This window comes from Tachypleus tridentatus, chromosome 12, assembly GCF_004210375.1.
Source record: "Tachypleus tridentatus isolate NWPU-2018 chromosome 12, ASM421037v1, whole genome shotgun sequence".
Classification (NCBI taxonomy): Eukaryota; Metazoa; Arthropoda; class Merostomata; order Xiphosura; family Limulidae; genus Tachypleus; species Tachypleus tridentatus.
In genome coordinates this window covers 37,647,805-37,668,780 of record NC_134836.1, presented here as the reverse complement: position 1 = coordinate 37,668,780, position 20,976 = coordinate 37,647,805, and the positions used below count along the sequence as shown (strand labels likewise).

At 32.7% G+C, this 20,976-nt stretch overlaps 1 protein-coding gene across 1 annotated transcript in view; it reads right to left on the bottom strand.

Moving 5' to 3' along the window:
* Positions 1-2,176: 2,176 nt before the first annotated feature.
* LOC143235866 (uncharacterized) overlaps positions 2,177-20,976 on the bottom strand; it is a 110,250-nt gene continuing 91,450 nt past the window's right edge. The window contains exons 3-8 of the mRNA XM_076474113.1: positions 18,186-18,321; positions 11,267-11,400; positions 7,346-7,556; positions 6,082-6,209; positions 4,509-4,740; positions 2,177-3,878 (exon numbers count right to left, since the gene is read on the bottom strand). Coding sequence (XP_076330228.1) covers positions 3,796-3,878; positions 4,509-4,740; positions 6,082-6,209; positions 7,346-7,556; positions 11,267-11,400; positions 18,186-18,321 — 924 coding nt within the window. The 3' untranslated portion in view covers positions 2,177-3,795. The remainder of the gene's footprint in view (positions 3,879-4,508; positions 4,741-6,081; positions 6,210-7,345; positions 7,557-11,266; positions 11,401-18,185; positions 18,322-20,976) is intronic.

The following is a 20,976-nucleotide window of genomic DNA, read 5'->3' as shown; positions in this document are numbered from 1 at the left end:
AAATATCTTTCAGATCTTTTGTATTTTAACGAAATACGTATACAAATTCATGAGAGATACATAAAATTTGTTTTTTTCTTCATCACCCATTCTTAAAATCAGAAGATAGTTTTATGCATTGAAATACTTACTGTTAAAGATACATAGTTTCCGGTAGTAAAGGCGAGATATGTCGAAACTGCACATTTTCTAGTATTAAACATGAAATATTTACAACCATCCTAGTTTCTAGTATTAAGACCAAAAAACGTTCAAACTGTAGTTTCCAGTATTAAAGAAAAATATTTCTAGTATTAAGATCAATATGTGTTCAAACAGTATAATTTTCATTACTAAAGACGAAATATTTACAACCATCCAAGTTTACAGTATTAAGATCAATATGCGTTCAAACAGTATAATTTTCATTACTAAAGACGAAATATTTACAACCATCCAAGTTTACAGTATTAAGATCAATATGCGTTCAAACAGTATAATTTCTAGTACTAATGATGAGGGACTTTCAAAACTTCACAGTTTCTATTCGTCAAGGCAATGCATGCTCAAACCCTTTCGACTTTTTTTTGTATAGTTTTATCGAAAATATAGATACAAAACCTCACACCTTGTTGTTTTATACAAGAATATAAGCAGATGCTTATCTCTGAAAGGTTATTAAGCATTACACTTTACAGTATTATGAAAGAGACTTACCTTATCTTGATACAAGAACATTGTATTATGGGGCAGAAAGTCAGTTCCTCACACGACTTAGTTCAGTGTGACCAGTGTAATGAAAATAATTATCACTTAGACTCTCATAAAAAGATAATATGTTCTCATTCCATTATGCAGTAACGTTAACTTCCAACATATATTGTTGATGGTATCTTTGTAAAAATATTGTTGTCATTCTCATTACAGATTCTTCCTGTCCGGTATTACCTCAGGAAAGGCTAATATTCTGATTCTATATGTCAGGTGTCACACTCACTGAGAAAGATAACGTAATGCTCACAGTTATGGTCATTTTTTTCTTGGCAAGTGATGTACTCAGTTAACGAGCAATATAAAGAGTTACGACCATGAGACTATTTATTTATGTATTGTTTTAAAACAGATATCTTAGGTTTAAAAGAATTACATTTATGTAAGGAACTGCAGTCAAACTTGACATTTTGTATTTATTTTAATTATTGTGATATTAGTACTTATATTCGTATTATAACGAATTTAATATTATATATATATTTTTTTTTTCACTTTAATGCATGTTACTTTTGGTACTAAATATATGATGCTAAAGTCCCGTCTATTCTATAAATTTTTACAAAATTCTCGAATCAACAATGTTCACTGTGTTTATGTAAAGTTGACGAGTTCTTCCAATATTATTGACAGCTGAACGTTCAAGAACCTCACCTTAAAGCTAAAAAAGGTAACTAATGCAATGCGAAGAGACAGTTTTATACAATGTTGATTTGCTATAGTTGATATACTATAAAATCTGGAAGCTATAGGTGTAATAAACGCTTATTACTAGTCGTGAAACTGTAGATATTTGACCAAGAACGTTTATAGATTTCGAGCCTTATAAACCGTTTAACTTCAGCGAAGTATCTTCAGACTTTAGAATTTTTGTGAGGACATTAGATATATTTGTCAGAAAAAAACAGCTTCTAAATGACAAGAGGCTAGCCATTAAACGAAGTGTAACAATATCAACTTAGAACTAATTCGTTCTTCATGAACCGTCAATAAAATATTCAGTTCCAAGCAAGATGTAAGACTCGGTATTTTTTCTAAGTATGTAAAACAGATGTACATAAATCATTATTTGTAATAACCGTTATTATAATTGTATTGTTGTTTGTATATTAAAATGTAGTTATGTTAAAGAAAGACAGTTGTGGATATCAATGTTATTAGCGAATACCATGAATTTAAGCAATATTGACTTTCAATAACTTATAAATTCAAATTCTGTTTATTTGAACTCGTAACGCGTAACGCACGTAAAATAATAAATCGGAGACTCATCCGAGATTGATTATACTAACTAACAATATTGAGTTACTTCTGTAAACAACAAATACTCACAATAATAAGTTTAATTGAAATTAATAACAGAAAAACTAGAAGTATGTGGTGCATCGAAAATTATGTTAAAACGCATAACAAATATTTAAATATACATCAGAATTTTTATTCAGTTTTAGAGAACATATTACATACCCAAGTATTTTAGATGATATCCATACAATTAAAACACTCAAAAATGATATACCTTGAACAGTAATGTCATAGCAAATAAATATTTTATTTTTTAAAGTTATATACAAAATTACAAGCACGTACTCATACACAATAAACAGAAATGTGACGAAACGTTTTTCTGTATATTCGAATATTTTGTGATCATTTCAATACATAACATGAAATAACTTAGGCGAAGTCTCTCATGTCCGAAGGGGAAAAACACACCTACATCTATTCAGTACAGTTTTGTGTCACATATTTATTTACGGGGTAAATGGTAATCAATCATTCATGTTACGTCACATTTTCACTCACATGAACAGAAAGCAAATCTAAAACGACTATCAATTTTTACATCATTTACAAAAAAAAAAAAAAAGATTTTCCTTTGTTTTGTAACTGCTCATTAGGGTAAAGTATTTTCATTTAATTATAAATATCATTTTATTATACTGTGCGATAGTTTTTGTGTAATTTAGAAAGCACATAATTGTACGCATTGAAACTGAGAATACGTTTCTTGCAAACTTAACATATATTTTTAGTGTAACTTAAAAGGCATGAATAAATTTGTTTTTAACATTTAGTAAAACCTTTAAGCCATGCTTGTTTCTACCATTTAATAAAACCCATAAGTCATGGTCGTTTTTACCATTTAGCAAAACCTTAAGTCATGTTTGTTTTATAACACTATTGCACATATTTTCTATAACGTTAACACAGAAAAAAAAATCTAATACACAGAACAGCTGAATGTAGAAGGTTAAAAATTGTCATATCTACAACTGACATTCAGATTTTCAAACCAACAATCCCATATACTTATAACTTACATATCTGAATCTACTTAATCAAAATTTCCCTTACTAACGTTGACTCGTTTAGATTAACGAAAGCACGAATATCACAGCCATCGAATCCACTTGCCAAATATTTCTTTAACTAATTTTCTTAGCTACTTCAGTCAATGTGTTCCCCAGTATTCTAACTCTTCTTTAGTTTAACAGGACGTCGCTACACTTATCACAGGTTGGTTTCCATGTCCTTGCTGCAGAGGCAGAGAACTACTGTTATGCTAACTCAAGTATGTTTAGAAAACTAACTGCGGATGCAAAATCCACGAGGAATAAAAAATTTGACGAAAGTGGCATGTCGAGTTTTGGCATGATATATTTTTAGTGGAGTTACAAGACTTTGAACTTCACAACTTCCTGTGATAGGAGCAGGTAAATCACTGAACAAAGCAGCTCGTTATTTGAGGAAATTGGGTTTTGTTTCTTTGAAGTTGCCTAAGATTCTTTAAATTACACGGGGTCATACATTTTAATTTTCTTCTTCATTTATAGCAGTTGCAAGTGAAAAGAAAAATTATCCAATATATTTTTCTGTTTTTGCTTGGTGTACACAGAACAAAGTATTCAATTCTCAAAAGAGTTTTTTTCTTTTTTCATTATCTTGGAATTTCTGTGGCCACAGGGACACGATGTCAAAACTAACCCAGAGCAAGGCTCTTTTATAAATTAATTGGGGAACAGATTTCTTTTAAGTTCTTGGCTAACAGTAGATAAACCACACACTCAAAAGAATGGTAAATAGTAGCTCCAACGATTTCCCAGAGGAACAGGTACTGCCAGATCCTTTGGAATAAAATATATAGAGACTGGGATTTTATTCTGTTTTATCCGGAACCTTTGTTATAGCTGTGTTGAAATTCTTAAAAATCTCAAACTTGTATATTATATTATTATGTTACTTTTTCATGAAACAATGTTTAATTCAAACACATTACATGCTTTGGATAAAATAAACAGTTAATAAGTTCGTGATAACGTGAGTAGAGTCTTCTTACCTCTACAATTTTCAAGATCAGTAAATTTAAAGAAAAGCAAACATTTTAGAAAATAAACACTTTGATATTCAAAAAATCCATAAATAATGCAATACGCAGACATACACATCCTGTACTAAAATGACTTTAGATTACCCAATTATACGGTGTGATTGTGTTTTAATTACATTAGTTGAAATATTTCTAATGTTTCAATTTAAAACGTATTACCTCACCTATGCTTATGTTTTTATTTATATTATCAGACAGACACTTACCCAGAGTAATTTTTAGGTGCCGTATTAACCTTCAAATATATAGATGTTGGCTCTTTATTCATTTTTGAGGTAAATGTCTACATTTGTTCTCAATAATTAAAATTATTGACGAAATATTCAAAACAGCCCGAAACTACTGTGAGACAATGAATGTGACTCACCACTCCCTCCTTTTGCTGAAACTTGTAGTCCAGAACTCTGTTGGCTAGCTCCAATTACAGTTTCCACGTGGCTTGTGTCCACAATCTTCTTGAAAATGGCTGTACAATTCAGTCTCATTTCTCCATTTCGGAAGTGGTGTTCTCGTACGTTAAAATGAATACCAAGTAAAGTTGATTCCAAACCATCTGGATGCTCAACCAGTGGGTATCTTGTTACGTACTCTGGTAACACCTGAGATAAAATGAACAAAGACAAAATATCTGTACACCAATCTCCTTTGTGTACCCATACTGTTTCCGTGTTCTTGGTATGTGTTAATACTTCCAAAAAACTACCTGTTTCTTGTACTTTCTTTACCTGTTGGCTATCTACGTGTTTATTTTGGTATGCACACATTATCTACGAATCTACATGTGTTTGTACTGTCTTTACCTGTTGGCTATGTACATATATATGCACATATATTCAACTAAACTACCTGTTTTTGTTTTTTTGTTTTTGCAGTCTTTACTTGTTGGTTATCTGTAGATGTTTATTTTCATACGCACATACTATCTTTGAAATCATCTAATGGCTAACTATACGTTTATTTAGGTATTACACATCTATTCGTTCGTCCCTTTACCATTAGCGTTACCTGTATTTTTAAACGTCATAAGAAATTCTTAATTATTCACATTGAAAACATACGAACGTATGTTCAAATTACTAAAGTCGATAAACACCTAAATCTATATTCATAAACCTTATACGTGTATAGTAATATTATGTTTTCTTTTTTTACTTCATTTCACACTGAACTGCTTTAGAGGAACGTCTCTCGGCGGTACTATAGCTTAAGCCTACCACTTATTTGTTTCAAGTGGAATTTGAAACCACAGACAACTTCAAGACTCTTTCTTTGGTATTCTTTACGAAATGATTTTTTTGTCTAAAATCCACAAAACCCATTTCCAGAATGAAAGTGTCAGCCTTGTTTCAAATATCCATCCTCTAATAGTAAGAACTGCTTGACTTTCTAAGATGGAAAACAGTCTAAAAGAGAATGTGTTCCTATTTCGATGTTTCTACTCTTCATCGATGAAAAATAACATTCTATTTATCATAGACTAATATGCTAGCGTACGTTCACACTTTCTCCTTCTAGATTATTCAAGACTTGTAGCTAGGATTGGTTAAATGACATTTCAACGATCCTTTTAGTTGATGTTTGATTTAAAAAATAAAACGTTATCATTTCTGAAATTTTTCTACAGATTTGATTGTCAATCTTGAATACTCTTTACTTATTCTGAGATTGAAAAGTAATAACGTCGTTCACTAGCTTCCATTTCTTCGATTAATCAGCTGAAAGTAAAGGATGACAAGCAGAGCGAACCTCTGTGTATCGTTACATGAGCATCTGAAACAAACACGTCAGACTAAGTTGTATACAATATAATATTTTAGTTTCAGATATAAGTAGAAGTTTTTACTTTAATAAATAAATAAAGCAGACAGAAATGTTTTATTTATATAATGATACAAAAAATCACTTGAAATATAAATTGCAATTCTGCCAATTAAATTTACCTCGTTTTCGTTAAGAAACCAACGCAGCTTGGGTGCTTCTTTGACCTTTGGAGAAGTACAGTTGGCTACAACAGATTCACCTAAACGATAAGTCGACTTTTGTCCGTTGATTCGAGGCCCATCTTTTGCTGTGTAACAGGTGAATCGTATTAATTAGAAATATTCTGACAGGATTACTAGTTATTGATTTCCCTTAACTCACCGTAGCTTTGAATCCGAATCTTAATAAATTATTTACTAAATAATATGAGTGTTCGGATTAAACTAAATTTACAGTAATAACAAACTATGAGCTTGCTGTAATCTGCTGTATTGTAAGATGTAAGAGTCAACATTCTGTCATGAATATAGCATTGAATATCAAACGAAGTTGGTTTTCTTTTCCTAAGTACATTTAAATAATTCAAAATAAACATTATTTTGTGAATCATTTTAACATATTAATTAAATAAAATGTTTCAGGATAACGGTTAGGGTACTCGAAATCGCAATCTGAGAGTCTTGAGCTCAAATCTTGTTGCCAAACATATTCGGAAATACGATTGCCGACAGAGCTAGCCACCTAGCCGTAAAATTTCTTGGCTTACAAAAAAATTACCACTTAACCACAAACGAGTTTGGATTAAGGTCTTGATGGAAACGGAAATACTTAGATTTTTTCCTCCTTTACGTATCACAACTATATCTGAAAATATACTAAAAATAGAATGAAACAGTTTGATGAACAATTTATAATAATATATTAGTAGCATTATTATTATATATTCTTCAAATCCTTTATAAGTCAACAGGGTTGAATAAAGTACAACCAGAAACACCGTACATATACCGTACATATACCGTACATCTCATAGGGCTCTAACTGTGATATTTTTTTTCATTTTAAGGATATGCTTTGAATAGTTCCAACATCCTAAAGGACCTTATATAATTCACAGTAGAATGATGTTAGAAACATCAGAATAAATATGATTGAATATGCCGCATTTAACGAATACCATCACTAACTCCAAACATGAAATACCAAGTATATACAGAGTTATAAGTATAGGACATTACTTGAAAGAGATATAGTACTTCACTTGGGTATTGTCTAAGTTAAAATTAACAAGTTATCTATCTTAACTTCCGTCCTCTCCCTCTTTCTTTTGTTTCTAAACTTGACATGACTTTAGATCTCCTACTACTTTTGTCCACCCAACAACTCATTAAATAACATTAAAGTTATTGGTATCTATGATACCGTTATTGAATTCTTTCTTGCCTGAACGGAGCTCAGAGGATTTCGGCATATCTTTGATATAAAGCTCTTCTACACTCCTGGAGTACTCCTGAGCAATGACCGAAGAACAGCGTAGGTTTAACGTTCCGTGCCACAGATGAGCGTGTTTGACAACAAATCGTAATCCTAGTCTGGAACCCAGAAGCCGTCCTTCCTTTAGTGGACTCAGTGGCCACTCAAAGTGCACAGGAGCCTGAAATTGAGTTTTCTTTTAGTATTAATAGCCAAGTTTAAAACATTACTCGTGTACTGCTAAAATATGAAATGGCGCTTTAGGAAAATTAGCGTTAATTCTAGAACTAAATTACAAATAAATCTTTTTTTTTTTTTTGCAACAAAAATCTAATACTATTGTTCATAAACACCAATGTTATAGATCTTAAAAATATGGGAGGCCGCACAAAATGTTTGTTTCTCGATATCATATTACCTTATATTATTGTATCATAGCCTATAACAATGCACATACAAACTGACACGAAAAGTATAAAGCTTATATCTGTAAACGTGTTCTTGATGCCATCCTTGTTGAAAACGGGCTTCTTTAATACATGATGTATACATTTTCATTTTACATGTAAAAAATTCAATCGGTGTACAAGAACAATACATCCAATTTTTAAAGTATACCATTTTATGTTTTGATATTTAATTGAACACAAAACCAAATATATTTTAGTCTATTTTCCTTTTTTAATGACATTTCTTGAGTATTAATCTCAAGAGACACAATTAATGTGGGATTTCAGCATCATTTATCAACTGACTATATAAAAGTCAAAACAAATCCCAACTGAGGTTAACTTCACCAGAGCGGATTTGCTCAAAAGATACAACTGTAGTATATAACAGTATCACTAAAGAATACTGAACAACGAGAAAATCATTTTCTATGTTCTTTACTACCTTTTATGGGGCAAGAACACGTCTTTCATTATTTGCCTTTTTTGTCCTATCTTTTCTTTCTCTCTTTTTCGAGTGTTTAAGAGCTAATAATGATATTGCTGTGAAATATATCAGGGACCTCTTGCAGTCACAAAATGAAAGGAAAATAACCAGTTCGTGTTATTCGAAATCTCTTCGAAATTCAGACATCGCGAAAAGGGGAATTCTACAATAAACCTACAAATAAACAAGGATTGTAGAAGTGCTTTTTCTTTTAATAGGTCCGGCATGGCCAAGTGGGTTAAGGCGTGCGACTCGTAACCTGAGGGTCGTGGGTTCGAATCCCGGTGGCACCAACATGCCCGTCCTTTCAGCCATGTGGGCGTTATAATGTTACAGCCAATCCCACTATTCGTTGGTAAAAGAGTAGCCCAAGAGTTGGCGGTCTGTGGTGATGACTAGATGCCTTCCCTCTAGTCTTACACTGCTAAATTAGGGACGGATAGCACAGATAACCCTCGAGTAGCTTTGTGCGAAATTAAAAAAAATTTATTTTAATATTATTGCTAAATTCTATTTACTCCTATAAAATATTAACCCATTTTGTCCTTAGGTGCAGAGCTATGCATTTTTCGTTTAATGGTTGAAAATGATTTATTGTGATGCATTACGTTAATTGGTATAATGAATGATTTAAATTCTTTTGCGGCATTCATTTTATAGCTAGTGTATAATGTTTTCTTTAGCTTATTTGACTTGGCTAGCTTGACATTTTATAATTAACTTTTCAACTCTTAATGGCCAGGAACACATATCACTATCATTACGGGAAAAACAAATCAAAATATTTGACATCCTTACAATTCCCTTCTAGTAAGCCATCGAATCGAAGAACACAGATTTTATACCACTTCATTTGGAAACATAGTAATGTTCTGTCTTAATATTGCGTCTGTTTTAATTAATCAATCTCTATTCGTATGGTAATAAGAAAATGTATATTTATTTATTATAAATACTACTGCTTAAAATATTTGTAATGTAATAGTAAACATGAGGCATGTGTTAACAGATAATTGATAGTTTCAACGTAACTTTTTTGGACTAATCGGATAAGTTTTTAAGGCCTAAGCTTAGACATTACCTAATTTACGCGTCTGTCTCGAGAAAATAGGTTTTTGTCTTGACACACACGTTTCCACCAACAATTACTTATGAGGCAGAGAAGTTATATCTCTCCGCAATCCTTTTTCGATGTGTGACAGTCAAGCCGTTCTGTTAGATATTTAAGCCTCGATATGAAAACCAAGTCTATACAGCGTACTTTATTTCAGCCTACTAGTAACTGATAAAACAAACGATAGGCTCGAGCAGTTTATTATATTTATGTGTTAAAAGTTTCGCTTTATAATAGAGAAACGAAATCAGTTAAATTACTAATTTTTAGTCTTAAACACTTCTGCTAGAGGGACGAAAGTTTGTTTGCTTGTTTTTTTGAAATTCGCGCAAAGATACACGAGGGCTCTCTGAGCTAGCCGTCCCTAATTTTGCAGTGCAAGTCTAGAGAGAAGGCAGCTAATCATCACCACCCACCGCCAACTCTTGAGCTACTCTTTTACCAAAGAATAATGGAATTAACCGTTACTTTGTAAAGCCCCCATGGCTGAAAGGGCGAGCATGTTTGGTGTGACGGGGATTCGAACTCGCGACCCTCGGATTACGAGTCCAGTGCCTTAATCATCTGGCCATGTCAGGCCAGGTACGAGAGAAATACAAATATTTCTGATCACCCAAGTAGGAAGAGGCTCTCAAGTTCTTTAAGAATTCAGTGATTTCATTCGTATAACAAAATTACATGGGGAAAGAAATCAATCGCCTATGTACTTATCGATTAGTACATTCGTCATTGTTACACCACAACAGTTGAATATGTGAGACGTATTCAACATTAATATCACAGCTCAAACTTTGGACCCTTTGATTCTCGTCCTTATACATTAATTACTGTGCAAGTACTGGCTCTTTAGTATTTATAAGGCTTCATCTTGTTTACTTGTTTCAGAATACATTTTCAGTAACTGGTATACAAATTACAATAACTGTTATAAAACTAACTTGACTCTTAATATAGTCACATCTTAACTCATTCTCAACGCTGTAGCCCCTATTGTCATAAAACAGTCATAATATATGTCAATTCATTACAAGAGCCTTTAAGTTTATACATAATAAATATTACATATCAATTCACCCTCACCACAGTAGCCTGTATGTTTGCAGGTCATCACAGACCAGCCCCTCGCTAAACTAGCTTGTAAGTTTATATAATGTTCATCACAGTAGTCTCTAACTTTATATAATGATCATCACAGTAGTCTCTAACTTTATATAATGTTTATCACAGTAGTCTCTAACGTTATATAATGTTCATCACAGTAGTCTCTAACGTTATATAATGATCATCACATAGTCTCTAACTTTATATAATGATCATCACATTATTCTGTAAGTTTATATATTTATCATTACAGTAGTCAGTCAGTTTATATAGTGATCATCACAGTAGTCTGTAAGTTTATATAATGATCATCACACACCAATTCACCCTCACCACAGTAGCCTGTAAGCTTACAGGTCATCACAGACCAACTTCTCGCTACATGAGCTTGAGAGTTTATATAATGGTCTCCCCATATCACTAGTCTATAAATTTATATAATGATGGTCACATATCAACTCACCCTCAACAAAATAGCCTTGTAGTTTATGTAATGATCGTCACCACTTCAGTTTGTAAATTTATGAAAGATCTTTACATGTAAGTCTTTCTGCATCACACCGTTATATATTCAAAAAAATAATTTCTTTCCAGCTGAATTTTATCTTACTAAACAAGATCACAAGAAAGATGAACACTCTGGGTGTTTAATTCCCTTTTATGCTGATTGTCAACGTATTTTTGTCGGTTGGTCTTTTTTAGTTTTGTTTACGTTTATCTCAACTAGCTAACAAACTCACCTTTTTGTCGTTGATATACCACTGTAAGTAAGCAGCAGGCTTGGAAGGTTTTGCACTACAAGTGACGTTAACCAAATCTCCAACACTGTAATGGTCGTGAGTGCCTGTCACAGTCGGCGTTTCCCTAGGCAACACTAACAAATATAAAGAAAACTCAATACACTTTTAAGACATATATGGATATTGCACGTAAAATCAGTTCAGTTTCTGTAATTTAAATATCGTTGGCTAGTTAAAGTACATTCTGTAACTTAAAGCTCAATGAAATAATAACTAATATTATTTAAGCTTCCCAATGTCACACGGTTTATCTTTACAAGTGTAAATTTCGTACGACATAAATAATAAAACTAATACGGTAAAAAAAAACATTAATAAAGATACTTGTATTTAGAATATGATATAAAAAACACTCATTGGGCCATAGCCGAAAACTAAATGTTCGGAAAAAGATATAAACCTCGTAAAATAATATTTATCAATAAAAGATCTCAGGGAAAATAATTTTGAATGTTATTAATCATAATTAAAAAATGGCAATTTATATTTCTTAAGCAACTTAGTTACAATATGATAAGTGAAATAAGAACTGATTTTTGTTGGTTTTTTTTTTTTTGTAGATTGAAGGAACGTATGTTTTCAAACACCGATCAATTTTCAACTAAGCAAATAATGACAAATAAATATTAAATTTTTACGTCCTAAAAAAATCCATTATTTTCTTATAAGGTTTTATTTATTTTATTGGTTGTGATCCTGCATCTATAAACTTAGAACTAATAATGAGAAAACGAATCTGGAAACGCGGGCATTGAAATAAACAATTTTAATACAGATTTATACATACTTATATTTATTTACATATGAAAAAGAAAATTTATACATAAAAGTACAGCAGAAAACGTGACATAATTGATTAACATCCGACAACGTGCAATACTGATGGAAATCTAACCAACAAGGACAAGTATTTTCACAATATTATTTTTATGTTAAGCTTGGCAAAGAAAGTTAAAAACAAATTAAAATTTTTCCGTTGTTAAAATCAAATAAACGATTTTCTTGAGCGTCGTTTCACTTAAACAGAATTAAGTAGAAGTTTGTGTGTGGGTAAAACAAATATTGTTTTCGTGGTACAAATGGTATAAGTATCATGTGAAAGTATTTATTTAAAGGAAAAGTTTAGCATCTTACATCTTTATATATGTACTTATTTGTAATTTATGTTAGCAAATTATAAGCCAAAGCCATGCATGCCCAGGTGGTCAAAGCACTCAACTCGTAATCTGAAGATTACGGGTTCGAATCCCCGTCACACCAACTATGTTCGCACTTTTAGCCGTAAGGGCGTTATAATGTGCGGTCAATCCCACTATTCGTCAGTAAAAAATAGTAGCCCAAGATTTGGCGGTGGATGATGATGACTAGCTGCCTTCCCTCTAGTTTTACACTGCTAAATTAGGGACGGCGCCTAGCGCAAATAGCCCTAGTGTAGCTTTGCGCGAAATTAAAAACAAATAAACAAATGTAAGCCACCCTTACTAGTGGCTCAGCAGTAAGTCATAAACCATATTTCGATACTCGTAGTAAATCCTATAATACGCTAAAATCTGTTCTAAACACTTTTTATTTTTCGGTTAGTTGAGCAAAGCCCCTCAATTGGCATCGTCACTACTTTTGAACTGAGGGCCTAAAGACGGGACAGCTAGCTAACAGAGCCCATCTCCAACTTCTAAGCTACCCTTGTCTGACCAAATTATGTAATATGGCCGCAACACGTGTAATGCAGCCACAGCTCTAAAGTAAGGATGGACCAACAGATTCGTAGCTTATCACGCTAGCCACTGAGTCACGCTGGGTTCACACATATTTTAACATTCCCATTATGCTAAATAAAGAAATGACAGTCATGTGCACAGAAGTTGTTGTTTATTGTGTATCTGTACACGTGAAAACATGTTTATCTCACATATAAATGTACAGTTTTGCACTTCTTTAAACCATAAGTCATATGTAAGGTTAACAAAGTACAACAATCTCTTATTCTAGTACGTAATTTGCAAAATTACGGCATAAAAGCTAAAAAAAATCACAAACCCTTAAAATTCAGTTTTCAATAAGCCACTTAATCCTTAAATTGGCCTGGCATAGTCAGGTGGTTAGGGTACTCAACTTAATCTCAGGGAATCAACTCATAATGTAGTACAACAAAAACAAAGTGAAAAATCTCATGAATAATGTTTAAGTTTTCGTTAGTTTCTAAGCTACAAGTGTGGGATTATGCTATATTAATTAAAACCTTTAGTATGTATTTTAAATGAGCTTTGTTTTTATGCAATTTTATTATGGCTGTTAGTCGTTGAAAATAGGAACGTTTGGCCAAGTGGCTAAGGAACTCGATTCGTAAACCGAAGGTCGCGGGTTCGAATCCCCGTCACACCAAACATGCTTTCCATTTTAGCCGTGGGAGGCGTTATAATGTGACGCTGAAGCCCACAATTTGTTGGTAAAATAGTAGACCAAGAGTTGGGATGGATGGTGATGATTAGCTGGCTTCCCTCTAATCGTACACTATTAAGTTAGGGACAGCAAGCGCAAATACACCTCGTGTAGCTTTACGTCAAAAGGAAAATAAAAACACCTAAAATTGCTGTATTTTTTGTTTTACCAGTCACCACATTGGCATCAACCAATCGTATCAGCTTAAGTACTTTCATGTGCTTGATTGTTGCAACACTTATAATAGAGAAGTGACTGAGCCAATCAATTGAAATTACTTATTTTTTATATAGAAAACCGAAGCAATGATTAGTGAGATTTATTAAACATTAATAATAGTAATACCATTTTTAGAAATCGTGTGACCAGAAATGTCTCTGGTCCGTGGGCATTTTAATCTGTAAACAGTTTCAAGAATGTCTTTAAAAAAGCTGAAGGCTTCCTAACGGATCGCCCCCCCCCAGAGGCTCAGCGGTATGTCTGCGGACTTACAACGCTTAAAACATTGTTTTGATACCGTGGTGGGCAGAGCACAGATAACCCATTGTGTAGCTTTGTGCTTAATTTAAAACAACAACAACAATCCTAACGGATCTCCTCGGTACTTCTGTGATATTAAATAACTTTTTTAAACAACAGAAAATTTCTTAAAGTCCTGATGTTGTCTGTGCTGGTTGGTTCACATTTGTCTGATGAATTCAATTTAAATAACTGTTACGAACTGGTTTGTCATAGACTTGTTTTAGTATCTTACATTATTCAATATGTGTGTGTGTTTCTTATCACAAAGCCAAATCGGGGTGTCTTCTGTGTTTACCGAGTGGAATCGAACTCCTGATTTTAGCGTTGTAAATCCGAAGACTTACCGCTGTCCCAGCGGGGGACTATTCAGTGTGTAAATCAGTTTTAAACTGCTTTTCTCTTTAAAGTAAATTAAGTAAAATCAATAACAACAACTAATGGTTTAGTAAAGAGAAAAATATTTATTTTCGTTATTTTATTATGATAACAACGTATTTCACACTACAATAAAAGTTCATTAATGTATCCTGACGTATATCACTGTTGATAACTTACCCTGGTGTGTAGTACATTTGATAAAATTACTTTAACATGCGCCGCATTTGGTGCATTTAACCTGATGTATATCAATGTTTTCCGAGTGACTTCATTGTCGATAACTTACTCTAAAACATGTCCCAAATTCGTAAGCTTGTTTTGTTGTATTTTGCAGTCGATAAACCTTGAAGTATATCATTGTAACTTAGCCATATCTTTGTTATTTAAGATAATCGTTGACAAATTGAAGAATAAGTATTTTCAAAAACAGAACAACAAAATGAACAGTTTTGTCATATAGAATAAAAATTACAATTTGGAAAATATAAGCTATGCATAATACCTGGAATATTTTTCTATGTGAATAAATTAAATATGTTATTAATGTCCTTTGGAGTTTGTTTAATCATGATCTTCTCTGTTACTGTAGGTTCATATGTGCAAATCACGGAAAGAGTTAACGTCTCGTAATTAGAATATCATATTTTACGAGAACAGAGTCTATAATTAACTTAAAAACCGTTAAATACTTTTATTACGATAAAACAGGGACAACGCCGTAATATTATTTATATTAATTAAGGTTACTAGCAGGATTAGAAAGGAGTTAAAATCAATAAATATTACATAAACATTACCCTTATAAGGGGCATAACTTTATTTTCTCGGTCTTTTTGACCGAAGCTGTGCTGATCAATTTTAAAAATGTGAAATTGCAACCAACAATAGGGGCGATGAGAATCAAGGACTGCATTAGACCTCTACATCACAGATTATATTTTCACTTTTGCTTTTGGTGAAATGAAGATAAACCTTTATAATCTTACGGTGTTTCGATTATTCAGTATTGGTAATTATAGTAAATGAAACTGAATTTCTATGCAGTTGTGAGTGTAAAATCTCTCTATGTATATATATATTTATAAATATATGGTTTGGCTTGTTTTGAATTTCGCACAAAGCTACTCAAGGGCTATCTGTGCTAGCCGTCCCTAATTTAGTAGTCTAAGACTAGAGGGAAGGTAGCTAGTCTTCACACCCACCACAAACTCTTGGGCTACTCTTTTACCAACGAATAGTGGAATTGGATGTCACATTATAACGCCCCACGGCTGAAAGGGCGAGCATGTTTGGTGCGACGTGGATTCGAACCAGCGACTCTCATATTACGAGTCGCATGCCTTAACCCACCTGACCATACCGGGCCTGATATAAATATATGCACATACCTTTCTATGTAATGATATTTCTATAATCACCATGTATTTTAATTCCATCAATATGAATTAGAATCGTGAACAACACCATTTTCAAATGTTTTTAAGAGAACTATTAGCTTCAATGCAAAATCTCATCAATATGCTTGAGATTAGCCAGGGAACAGGGTTACTCGTGCATTACTGGAAGCTAGAAGACACGTGATGCGCATTAATTAGTGATTCTATCATAGAACAGGCACAACTGTTTAGAGATCTAATTAAAAACATGAAGTTCATTTCAAGTTAAATGACACGATTTTAACATTGTTACTCTAATTATTTAGATCTTCCATTGCACGTATGAGCAAGAGAAAATGGCAGATTAATTATTTTAGAAAATTTGCCGTATCTATCTTGGTAACTCTTTTACGCGAAATATAATTGAAATATCTTACCTTAAGATTCAATAACTAATAGTTTATTCCGTATTGTTTTAATATTAAGTTCTAATAATATGGATGTTATCAGTGGTAACCCGATTTATTTTAGATATTACGAGTAGTACAAGACCAGAAAATACTCAAATACCATGAATGTTGAAAACATGGGACCCCGAGGAACTCACATAAGTCGAATGTTGCAAAGATAGTATCAATAAGCAGATGTGTGTAAGAGAAATAACTCAGTTTATAAACGTTTACAAAATAAATTGAACACAGACTGTATCATGAGATACAGTCATATCATTATTAATACTTAAAGTAATGCAATGAAGAAATATTTCTTAAGGATTCAGGTATAATGTGGCTAGTCTGGTAAGGGCGTTATTACCAACAGTTGTTCAAAAAGATTTGTAATCAGAACCTTCCAACAGAAGCAAACAAAAGTTATTTGTGTGCTGTTAAGAAATCTTATGTACATCAGTCAGGTGTGATTGATTTATTTGTTTTTTAATTTTGCGCAAAACTACACGAGGGTTATCTGGGCTAGCCGTCCCTAATTTTACAGTGTAAGACTAGAGGGAAAGCAGCTAGTCATCACTACCCACCGCTAACATTAGGCTACTCTTTTACCAACGAATAGTAGGATTGACCGTCATGGTATTACACCCTCACGGCTGAATATCTACGACAAAACGTCTATTAAAAACGACGTGGACAAAACGTTTATTAAAAACGACGTGGACAAAACGTTTATTAAAAATGTTAATGCAACAATTCATTGTGCTTATATTATCTGAAACTGACTTAAGGAACACTAAAATTACTTCATTTATATGTTTAGACCAGAAAGATCTTCAAATTCAATCAGGTTAAGCACCGTAGAATAAAACTTAACGTCACATTTGCCATCTGAACACTCAATTACCGACTTGTGGTAATTCACGCGTGGTAGAATCCATATAATGCAACATATTGAGTAATTATATATTTTTGACTATTACAACGCTCGATGTGAAGCGTTGAAATAATACATTGGAGAAAAGTATTCATTTTTTATGTGAAATACATGTAGAAACAAATAGTATTCAGGCGTATTTACTACAATATTCAAAGCTTTGATTTATTATTATTATGTTTATATCGGTTTGTATAGAACAAATTCGTTGACTCAGAACACGATTTTTACATAAATAACTTTAAAAACGCGTTTAACAAGTGATGAACCACATCTGTGTTCAGTTTCTGCCATCTTATACGTTACAGCCCTTATTTGTTGACAAACGATTTACGGTAGTCAATCAGAGCATTCGCGCGTATTGTCGATTTTGCTACACAGGGTCCAGGCTTTTATCACGGAGTAGGTGTTCTAATCAGATACCAGTGAGGACCGAGTCAAAGGGCCCTTTAGTGCATGTTATTTCTGTTATATTTGTGCATACGATATAGGTTAAACAAACACGATGAGCTGCCAACTTTAACTACTAATCTATAACAGAAACACAAAATTAATAAAGTAGCAAGAGAAAATATTCATAAAATCTACATATTTGATAATTTATTAAAAAAAGAGTAATTAGTTATGATAACACCATTAATCATAATATTATTTCATTTATTGTAACACCTATTGCAGCTTCGCCATATATAAGTTTGCATTAATAGTGATTTGTTTTGTAAACAACTGGACGTGACTGTTAAGTTAAAGTTCAAACAACTTACCGTAAATACGCAGTTCCTTCTCACCTCTCTCGGTCTGGAAAGAAGGGGCTTCAGCCGATACTTCGCACCGATAGATTCCTTCCGATTCTAGGTCAGTCTTCTGAAGGTACACGTGTCCAACTGAAGATCTATCCATCTATAATCAAGGTACATTTCTAATGGTTTGGTGAGAAATTCGGGGATCTAGATAAAAATTTCGCTAACCTTTCACATACTAATTTTTTTGCTATTGTTGTAGTTTGTTTTCCATGGAATATGGCTTTGTTTCTATGAAAAATTAATGATTCATACAAAACATATGTTCCTTATCTTTTATCATTTTAATTTTATTTTGTTCCATATTTTAATAAACAAACTAACAGGTGTTGTAAACACACAGTTCACCTTGGGGAACAAGAAATCATTGAGTCTAAGTATTCTTACTAACATTTTCATTTCCTGACAGTCAATCACGCAAGAAGTACTCAGAATACGATAGTTCTTCAATGTTTGAGATACTTGTTTACATGTTAAATATAAAAGATAATTTTACAACAAAACTATGTAAAAAGATAGAGAAGCATATAATTTCAAATTGAAACTCTGAAATAGTCCTAAGTATTTCAATATTTCACGAGCAATTGATTGTTTGTTTGGTTTTGGAATTTCGCGCAGAGCTATCCGCGCTAGCCGTCCCTAATTTAGCAGTTTAAGACTAGATGGAAGGCAGCTAGTCATCACAACCCACCGTCAACTCTTGGGCTACTCTTTTACCAATGAATAGTGGGATTGACCATCACATTTTCACGCCCAACGGCAGAAAGGGCGAGTATATTTGGTGTGACGGGGATTCGAACCCGCGACTCTCAGATTACGAGTCGAGTACTTAAACAAGTGGCCATGCCAGGCCACGTTTTACTTATCGATATCAGATAAATTCACGTTATTTTCTTTGATTTGCAGGCAAAGTTGTCGTAGTTATTTAATGTCAGTTGTCACTCATTCAATGTTTGTTTTGTATTTACCCCACAGTGGCACAGCAGTATATCTATGGACTTACACTGCTAGAAACTGAGTTTCGATACTCGTGATGAGCAGAGCATAGATAGCCCATTGCGTAGCTTTGTGCTTAACTTGGAACAAACACATTTGTTTTTATTAAATTACTGAATAATGTGAACATAGGTAAAGGTTTAACAAAACATTATTTTTTTCAAGTAGTTCTAGTGGCCAAAACTAAAAGTCACATTTGAAAATAAGTAAAGGTTTTAGCTATTTACAATTCTTTCATGTAAGTCTAGCCCAGTCATACAATTTATATGCTTTTTATTTACTTAACTGATGTGTTACTTTTGACAAAAGACTAAATAAACTCATTTGTACATTAAATTTGTGTATTCATTTGCAGCATAGTTCTCTTATATTCATTAAGTCAGTTCATTAAAAATTATATATTTTTATATAATATTAGGATATCAATTTCAAAGCACTTGGCTCTTTATAAACTATTCTGAAAGAGGTTTGATTAACGTAGTTCTATCTCGTAACGCTTGAATGCATTGAGTTATACAGAATCATACGGATTTCAGCAGCCAACTTCCTCAATAGTTTGTTTATTTGATGTTAAGCATAATCTACAAAATGGGTTATCAGTACTTTTCTTGCCATTGGTATCGAAGCGCAATTTATAGAGTTATAAGCGCTCAAACTCACCACTAGGAAACAGTGTTCTCATAATCAAGAGAAATCTAAATACAGACTTTTATCCACAAATTGAATAATGTCTAGTGGATAATTCATATTAATATAGCTTTGTTTTAATATGCGATTACTTACATACATCAATATTAACTCATTAATATTAAGCAATATCAAATTATGTTTTATATTAAGTTTGCTACAAGGTAAAAAATACGCGATAAAAGTTATAGACAGGATATTCAAGTAAGGTACGAATAAAACTATACCGCATGCCATTTTAATAAGGAGTTATTTTACCAATCATAGATATAATTAGTTCAAAATATTCATGTAAGTCTACTAATATCATAAACGTCTTAGATTTCTTTGCTTATTCGAATCTATTTAAATCATTTTCTGTTTACCATGTATTCGTTTATTTTAGCATCTGCAACGTATCTGACTGCTTAAAATCCGAGATAGTCTTAACAAGTTACTGAAGCCTTGAATATTATGTCATTATGAGGACTGCCTACTTTAAGCCTATTTTAAGTGTCATAAATTATTTTACATCAAAATAATGCTACGTAAATAATAATTTGTATTGTTATTTTATTAAATTTTATTTTATGAAATAAAGTTACCAAAGTTATTTGTAGCTGTCCCAAATTTTGATATACTGACCAGAGAGAAGGCATTCATTTTGCAAAAATAAACCACATACCATTCTAAGTAACTCATTGTCACTCTAATAATTCAGACACAACTTAATATGTGGGAACTATTTTGTAACATCTCACAGCCTTCCTTCCCCGCTAATACAGAGGTAAGTCTACGGATTTACAACGTTAAAATCAGTGGTTCGATTGCCCTCGGTGGGCTCAGCAGATAGCCCGATGTGGCTTTGCTAAAAGAAAAACACATACATCTCATAGATTCGAACGCTGCTCATTAGCTTCGAAATCCTGAATTCTACCAGAGGGCCAGTCCACAACAACTACTTTAAAAAATGTTAGCAAAATGAGAACATGGACACAGGATAAAATTAAATTTCCCACCAACAATCATGCTCACAATGACAAGTAAACATCACCTTGTTCTTATTGGTGTATATAAAACACGGCTATTTCAT